The sequence below is a fragment of the Centruroides sculpturatus genome, unplaced genomic scaffold, assembly GCF_000671375.1.
Source record: "Centruroides sculpturatus isolate CEXI.00-Female unplaced genomic scaffold, Cexi_2.0 scaffold742, whole genome shotgun sequence".
Taxonomy (NCBI): domain Eukaryota; kingdom Metazoa; phylum Arthropoda; class Arachnida; order Scorpiones; family Buthidae; genus Centruroides; species Centruroides sculpturatus.
The window spans coordinates 200,219-209,511 of NW_019385044.1; the positions used below are offsets into that span (position 1 = coordinate 200,219).

At 32.6% G+C, this 9,293-nt stretch overlaps 1 protein-coding gene across 1 annotated transcript; it reads right to left on the reverse strand.

The window, feature by feature from the left end:
* Positions 1-6,027: 6,027 nt before the first annotated feature.
* Positions 6,028-6,462, reverse strand: LOC111633826 (KRAB-A domain-containing protein 2-like). The gene has a single exon (XM_023378461.1). The coding sequence runs from the start codon at positions 6,460-6,462 to the stop codon at positions 6,028-6,030; it is 435 nt and encodes a 144-aa protein (XP_023234229.1).
* Between the last annotated feature and the right edge of the window lie 2,831 nt (positions 6,463-9,293).

Sequence of the window (9,293 nt, forward strand, 5' to 3'; positions counted from 1 at the left end):
TTTAAGTATTAAATATAACATAATAATTAATATATTACATATAATTGAATTATATAAAAACAATCGATAACAGCTATACTTTAATAATTTGAAAGTACATTTAATCTGTAAATTTACCTGCTGTTAATGTTTCCATGACGTTCTTGTCGACAATTACCTCGACTTTTTTGTTATCGCTGGTTAATACAACATTATACATGCAAGCGTCCATTTTGCTTTAAACGTGTAGCGGATGTAAAAGCTGCTTTATCTTCGCTGCAGCGATCTCTTGCAGCAAACGTTTAGAAACTGTTCACTACATTGCAACGCTGCATTTAGAAACGGGTTTCAGAGTGTTTGCTGTAAAGTGCTTCTTGAGTACTGCATAAAGAAATGCAGCCTTGGTGAGGAAAGCCCAAGGTTCAAATGAAGCATATAGTTTTGACAAACATTTGTATTTATTTTATAATGTTTTATGGATTGTAATGTCAAAATGTTTTGGGTAACATTTTCTCTTAACAAATAGAAATTTTAATATCCTAAGTTAGTTAGAAAAGTATGTGTATGTAGTTAAGAGGAAATTAAATGGCACTATTTTTAAAAATACTTAGAGAGATGAATGGCTGGAAGTAAAATAAGATTAACAGCATATTCATTGGTTCAGTAACTGATGTAAAATTGTTTTTAAAAAAATGGAATCAGTGATGTTCCCAAGTGAAATATAAAGTGGACACTTCAGAAAAAGATTAAAAGTGTTGAAATGCTCTTTTCCAAAATAGAGAATGTTCTCTAATGAGATTGTCTAGCATGAGTCATCCATACTTCATCTAATGAAATTGAGGTTATAGTCAAAAGGTGAGTATCTGTTCATCTCTGAAAGACAAGAGAATCTTTGAGAGAAAAAGTCATCCAGAATTACATATAGAGAGAAATGGTGATCTCTCAAGACAGACAAATGTTTAGCCAGTCGGCAACCAACAGACCAAGTGACACTCTCTCAAAGACGAGAGGTGGTGACCAGAATATGGCCTGTTCTCTTGATCTTGATGAAAATAATAGTTTTTGTTACAAGATGTAATATAAGAAGGCAAAACTTTGAGCAATTTTGAGGGGGGGAAGATTTGTCAAAAGGAACACTTCTTATCTTTGATAGTTTCTGGACTGTCTTATATATGTAGCTTGTAGCTTGTTCAGAGGCTTCTCCACCAATGAAACATTAAAATCTTCCCTCTGGCGATGGCAAAATCAGTTTTTAAATATATTGAAAAAATATATATTTGATAAAATGCATGAACGTTCATACAATAAGTAATATAAATGCATGAATGTGCATATGTATATTGTATTTGACTTGAAAAAATTTACTTTTTACCAAATTTACGGTAAAAATTACGAAATTACCATTATATTTATCTATGAATTTTTACATGATTACAGGTAATGCTAACCTTAACATGAAAGAGTCAGCAGTTCAGCTTAATAGCAGAAAAAGGTCAGAACAGTATAATTTTTACAAAATTGGCATATTTGACTATGATACAAAAAGTGAAAGATTCAAAAATAAAATTGACTTCGAAAGTGAAGAATATCAGCGTTTACGTACATATGATGTCGCATCTATTGGAGAAATAGAAAAATTAATTATACCTGTAAAAGAAGGTAATATGATTAAATATTATGTTCACACTGAAGAAATATTTCAGATGTTTCATGATGCCCATATTGCTATTGGCTATGGAGGTAGAAACCATATGGAAAAAGAATTAAGTACGAAATATAAAAATATTACAAGGGAAATGATTATAATTTACTTGAATTTATGTGAAATTTCTCAGAAAAAAAAAAGAATGTTACTAAGAAAGGTTTGGTAGTTAAACCAATTTTAAGTAATGAAATGAACTCAAGATGTTGGGTCGATCATATGCAAGCTGATTAGCAATATAAATATATATGCATGTACCAAAATCGTAAAAAATTCGTTCAACTACAACCATTAAAAACCAAAAGGGCTGAAGATGTAGCCCGTGTTCTTTTAGACATTTTTACAATTTTCGGTGCACCAAGTATTCTACAAAGTGAAAGCGGCAGAGAATTTGCCAATAATATCATCAAAGAAATGTGTAGTATGTGACCAGAGTTAAAAAATGGTGCATGGAAAGCCCAGGCACTCATAGTCAGGGTTCAGTAGAAAGATATAATTAAGACATGAAAAATATGCTTAGTTCTTAGTGCTTAGTTAAGCGCAGGAAATCGTATGTCGGACAGTTTTATCCTGACAATAATGTTTTACTATATCACCCAGAAAATTGTTTTTCGACCCCCAAAATATAAATTGCTACTAATCATCCCCTCAACATGGAAAAATGCCCACATGGGGGCGATATCGCCCCTGTTGAGAAACACTGATTTAAACGAATTAAAGATTTAAAATTATAACTGAAGTGTCGGCGAATTCTCAGAGAAAATAACTTTAAAAAATCAACAAATTTTCTTTGCAAAAGACATTTTGCACTCCATTTTATTATTAATGACTGGAATGTTACTAACAGAAGTATGCAGCATAGTATGATCCAGTATATACAAAGGTCTTAAATCAGTGTATATAATTCTCTCTAGCAGTACGTCGAGTGTATAAAAGTCACGGTCGAGTGGATAAAACCACTGAACACTAATAATTGGTTGTGGGTTTGCGCCTTGCCAACGGGCTGGACACATAAAAGTTTTCTGGGTTTCCTTCATGTTCGTAACACCAAAATAGGGGCCAGTTTCTCGTGAAAAGTCCTACCGGAAAGTACTCCCCCTTGGAAGATCGCCCACGTGTTGCATTGCCATAACCAAATAAACCAAACTGATTTGATTAACAAGATGGAAACTCTGATACATTTACATACTATAAACATCCCGACAATTGTTTATATATTTTGCAAATTTTCAAATCTAGTGGGCTTCACAAGTCTACATCCAGGTACATGGAAGACTTTAGCTGTCCTATACATAAATTCCTTTACGAAAATGATCAATTTTGATGCCATTTTGGTAAATTAACTTTAAAATATTTTTATTATGCCTTATTATTATTATCTTTTGCAATTTTTGCATCATTTAATAAAAATAATCTCTGTTAATAATAATCAAATTTTTCATATTATTGAATAATAATAATTTGTTAGTTTTGTTGAGTATGTTATTGTTCAATATGTGGAATAGCAGCAGTAATTTTTACACATGTGATTCGATACCTAGGAAAAAAGGTGTTTTCTTCTTAACCATTTCTTGGTTTCCAAATAGTCAATCCTTTGTTTTGTCTTCAGGGTGCCACACAAGAGAAACGTGAACACTTACCAGTTAGAATTGAGGTCCATGAATCCTATGTGCAGTTCCATTGGACAGATGGACCAATACCAATACTTTACGCCTTCTTTTCTTCCTGCTTCTGTTTTACTCATAGAAGGCAATTTGGCGCCGTACTGGGAGCTGTGGTGAGAAATATATAAATATATAAAATTACTTGTCCTGACTGGGTGACTGATCCATCATCGCCCAGGGTAAACCGATGAACCTGAAGAGGTGAAATTTGGTACACAGGGTACGTCATGGAAATGCACGCTAAGAAGAAATTTTTTGAAATTTTCCCATGGGGGAGAGGGAGAGCGTTAAGGCTTAATCGGAAGAACAGCTTCTACTGTACTATTTTAGATGTGACTTTTTGTTTTCAACTATGTTTAGTCTTCATTGAGTACTTAGATGTATTAAACTGATAACATTTCATACATTGTTATAAATATTTTATTATATTTCAAATTTTTAACCAAATGTTTGAACCGTTTTAAATTCGAATTTGTTGATTTTGCATATTGGTTTGAATATAGAATGATTGCAAATATTCCAGAAAATTGATCAAATTGAAAATAATTCCTTTGATTCTCAGCAATTCTCATTATTCTCAGAGGTAGGTGTTATATAACAAATTACTATGGTTGTTGAAATACTGAATATAAATGGGTTTGCTTGCAAAATCCCCACGGGCGAAGTCACAGATAATCGATAGTATATATATATATATATATTTTTATTGCATTTCATTCCTTGAAATATTTAATCAATATCAAATTTGTTACAGATGAACAGATTACCACGACGTCCTCTCTACACATATCCACCAAAAAATTAGAACATGAGTAACAGAGAACATCAAAATTTTTGGTGGAAGGAAATTCATAAATGTCATTTTCAGGCCTGAAAATGACATTTATGAATGTGATGTAAGTACCTTTATATAATTAATGCTAAGAAACAAGTTTTGTAATTTATTACGTGGCAAACAACCAACAGTTAGCATAAAAAACTTATTTGAAACACAAATTATAATTTAAATGTCATCAATTGGAGAAATTTCTTGATAGATTATGTTATTTACTTCATTTCGAAGTATAGAACCAATTCAATTTCAACTATCTGAATAAACTTGGATTAATCTCGTCATTGCATCGAATTACAATGTTATTAATTTAAAGAGTTTCCCAATTTGAAAATAGAAGTTCTATTTGAGAAACTAAATTTTTAATTTCTTGCTTGTAATTTGCATATGAAGAAATGCTTTCAGTAAATTATTTATGCCTCCATGTCTTTAAATATTTCAGTTTTTGTTTATATATTATCCACATACAATACAACTTGTTAATAAATAGGACTTATTACACTGGGTGTAGTTTTGAATTAGTAAAAGGAGGAAAACTTAGTCAAAAATAAGAGAAAATATCCATATTTTCAGTTAATTTAACTGGTCGTCTTCAATTTCTGAAGGTTGAGCCTATGCTTATCTTTAGTAATTTCAGGCACTTAGCCATGTACATTATTTAGACAAGTGGCTTAAATTATTAGACATTTATTACACATAAATATAGGCTTAAATGTTTTTTTATTGCATTTTGTTCCTTGAAATATTTCATCAATAACAAATTCGTTACAGATGAACAGTTTATCTCATTTTTGGCATACACCATACAAAGAAGTTGTATATCTGTTACTGTGAAAGCCCATATATTGGTAAATCCTAGGTTTTACTTGTAAATCTTCAGATTTACTAACATGAGTTGGTAAATGTAAGGATTTTTATAAACTAATATGATTTATCGGGATTTTACCATTAGAAGAATCTGGTACATTCTAGGTTTTACTAAAGACGGTTAGTAAATGTTGGTTTTGAAATAAAACTATGAGTATTTTAATAATCATTTATTGCAATTATTATAAACAGTCAACTTACTAAGTCCTATTTATTAATAACTAATGAAACAGTTTAAAAATACTTTTTTAACATAAAAAAAATTAAATTATCTTATCAAAAATAATATAATAGCCTACGTTGGCTAAGCTAATCAGTAATCACAGTATTTTTTCTAATCATTTGGTATTCATTGTTATTTAATAAAAGTAAAAAAAGGATTTTACTTGTTACAACATGGAGAGCTATCATGGCATTTAGAATTACAAAGTAATCCTGATGACTTGCAAGCGCACTTCTTTACGCATTTTTTTGGGCAGTTGCATTTCTTGAAACCTTGTTTTCCAGTCAAAAACAATTTTGCGACAACTTCTCGAAGACTCGCTTCTTTATCTTTAACAACTTCTTCTATCTTGATAAAGTCTTCAGGGCATAAGGTAAACTGATTTTGTGTATAAAGCTGCTTTAGTACTCCAATTTTGGTACCTAGTTGGTAAAACTCGTTGTCCTTTACATCTACTACAATTGCAATAACGTTTTTCGGGTCGGTTTTAGCTTTCATTCAATTTCAGGCAATTTCAGTCATACATTTTGGCCAATTTTCACATATGGATATTTATCAACAGACTTGGCTTTCATTTTTCAGTTTGTTTCTCCAAACTCAATTTTGCATTGTTTCTTATAGTCACTATAGATTCTTTTTTGGTATTGGCTCTATAGTTACAAGACCTTCCTGAGACTCAATCATGTTTTCTGTCTCTGAATCGGTATCTCTCTGCTTCATCTTCATCTTCTCAGTAATAATCATTTCATCTTCTTGTGTTTTATCGTTGACAGTTCAATTGTCTATAATTATCCCCTTCTGTCTCATTTTCAACGATGTTTCCTTCCTTGTCTTGTTCGATTGCATTTTCAATGTCATTATTTTGTTCCGCATTGTCACACGAATGCAACAACTTCTCTAAATATTTTTCAAATCTTATAACATTAATCATATCACTAGGGATTGCTAAAGTTGCAAGGCCCATTTTCATTGGACAACCAAACATTGCTTCGTAGGGGAGACATTTGATTCTCTTGTGATATGCTCTATTTTTCATTGCCTGGATGGATCTTAAACCCTCTGACCACTTTGATAACTGATTGGTTTCCATCCATGTGCTCAATATATTTTCTATGTCTTGATTAGTAGGCTCCACTGATCCTTGATTTTGGCTATGTCTTGCCTTTCCATGTACGATTTTTACATCCAGCCACATGGAACATAAATTCTCAATAACTTGGTTAGAGAATTCTCAACCATTATCGGAATAAAGATTGCTCGGCGCTCCAAAAGTGGTGAAAATATCGAGAAGATGGTATGCAACTTCTACGGAGTGTTTAGTTTGAAACGCACGAAGGATCACAGATTTGGTAAGATGGTCTTGGTAAACTAAAATGAATTTATAATTTCCATCTGAGGTAGTTTGTAGGTATATTAGATCAACCTGACAGCGTGACTTCATTTCACTGTGAAGTATAGGTTTGATGACAATGCCCTTTTTCAGTCTTCTGTTTCTTTTGGCAAGGTTGACATAGCTTCAAATATGTCATAGTAGCCTCAACCATTACATTTTTATGCTTGCAGTTACATTCCTTAAGCATCCGTGTTTTTTACCGTGGCTAACAGCAACATGCATTTCTTCGAGAATGTTGAATAAGTCCTTATAACAAATGTAATACCTTATTTCTTTATTCTCCTCCTTCATAGGCGTAATTAGTTTTTCTTCGCTGCCTATAGTCAAAATGTCGTAACACTTTATACGCCTGTAATGAACAGCTAGTTTTTTTTTCATATTCTTTGCAGCTTTTATTTCCTCCAAACACTGCGTATTTGTCCCTATTGAGATAAAAGTTATTATCTTTCTTCCTTTCCACGAGCTCGTCCATTATTTCATAAAATCTCTGTTTCACACTCATCTTGATTCATAAATAACTTTTAGACAGCGAAATCCCAAACAGGATTAGAGTTAACGTGTCAAACGATGGAATGCGGTGAGTGAAGGTGGCGGTGCAGGTAGCGGGGACTATTTTTTCAACATTTACCATGTCTCTGAGGTAAAACCTAAGATATACCGAGTAAATGCTAGTAAAAGTTCGAAATTTACGATGATCACAGAACATTTCAGACTTTTACCACAAAGATTTCGCAAATCTTAGGTTTTACTGGAAGATCTTAGGATTTACCATAGTTCGAGCATTTACAGTAACATATCCACCAAAAAATTCGAACGTGAGTAACAGAGAACATCAAAATTTTTGGTGGAAGGAAAGAGAAACTTTCAGGCCTGAAAATGACATTTATGAATGTGATATAAATACCTTTATGTAATTAGTGCTAAGAAGCAATTTTTATAATTTATTACATGGCAAACAAGCAACAGTTAGCATAAATAACTCATTTGAAACACAAATTATAATTTAAATGTCATCAATTGGAGAAATTTCTCAATAGACTATGTTATTTTTTTCATTTCGCATTGAATTACAATATTATTAATTTAAAGAGTTTCCCAATTTGAAAATAGAATTTCTAGATACACCCAACATACCTTATTGCTGAGAACATACATTTATTAAACAAAACAAACGTTTTCAACTCAATTTATGGGCCATCTTCAGTTTAACATTGTTCGACTCTAATACAAAATCGATCACGTTCAAAATTAACCAAATTAGAACATACGTTTAAATTAAACCAATAGAACATGCTTAACCACAAAAAAATAATAAATGATAAATACTAAACTAAAATATCACACAAAAAACGAAAATAAAATATGGTGATTAACCGTACATACTAAGCACCAATTCTTTCTACATTATCCCAGATATCTATTGAGTCTCTGCAGGTGTATTATTACACGTGTTTTTTCTTACTATGTATTTCCACGATGAAGGTAACACTGTCGCATCCTTGTAATTTAAACGTCTATCCGTTAAACTTGCCCTGTATATTTCACATTTTTCAGTTATGGATGAGAGCGTTGGTGAGTGCACTTTTGCAAGGATTTTGGCATCCTCCCATTTAATAACAGAACCTTCCGCTTGTGCCATTTTGGATAATGCTGTTACACACTTATTCTTTGCGACATCGTATTTGTGTTCTTCAATTCTCACACCAAGGTTTCTGTTAGTGACCCCTACGTAGTCCTTATCAATTCCCAACTGTTCATTTTTGTATGGAATTGCATACACACCTGGCTGCTCATTATCATCCATTTTTTCTTTGTCATTTCTAATCAACCTATACACTGTGGGGGCTCTTTTGTATATTATACTGGTGTTTTTGTGTTTTGCTATTTGCTTCATAATCGGGAAGAGACATTTATTATACGTAAACTTTGCGAAGTTACCCACAGCCTCCGGTTTCTTCTTAGAGCTGCTCCTAGGTTCTATTAAACGCTCTATAGATCTTGTTCCAAACCCTAACTCTTTTGCAACTTTTTTGATCCTACACAGCTCATTCATCGTGTCCATTACATTTGAGCAATAGAGAAACGCTCTTCTGATTAGTGCCCTAAATGCAAATAGTTTATAAACCGTTGGGTCATTAGAATTTGCCGGAATATACATGGAATCATGCGTGGGCTTGATGTAGTTCCATTCTTAAATTCAATGCTGACGTCCAAGAAGTGTAGCTCCTTGTTACTAATTTGCTCCAGGTTAAGTTTTAAGCCATGTTGGTTAGAGTTCACTTGGCCTAAGAATCGTTTTATCATTGCGTCATTCTTCCAAATAATTAGAACATCATCTACATATCTTTTGTACATGATTATGTATTCATTATAGTTGATAAGCGTCATGCGTTCTATTTTTCTCACAGAGCAGGCCAGACATCGGGCTGCCCATCGGGACACCCCTTAACTGCTTATAAACTTTACCTTGGAAACTGAAAAACGACTGAAAGCATATCAGATCAACCATTATCTCTAAATCTTTTCTGTGTTCGTATGCTTTTGGATGTAACTCACATAACAGGTTCACTAATTCCTCAAAACACGAGGTAAGATTTATTGATGGCAACATACTCTCGAAATCCATCACTGTC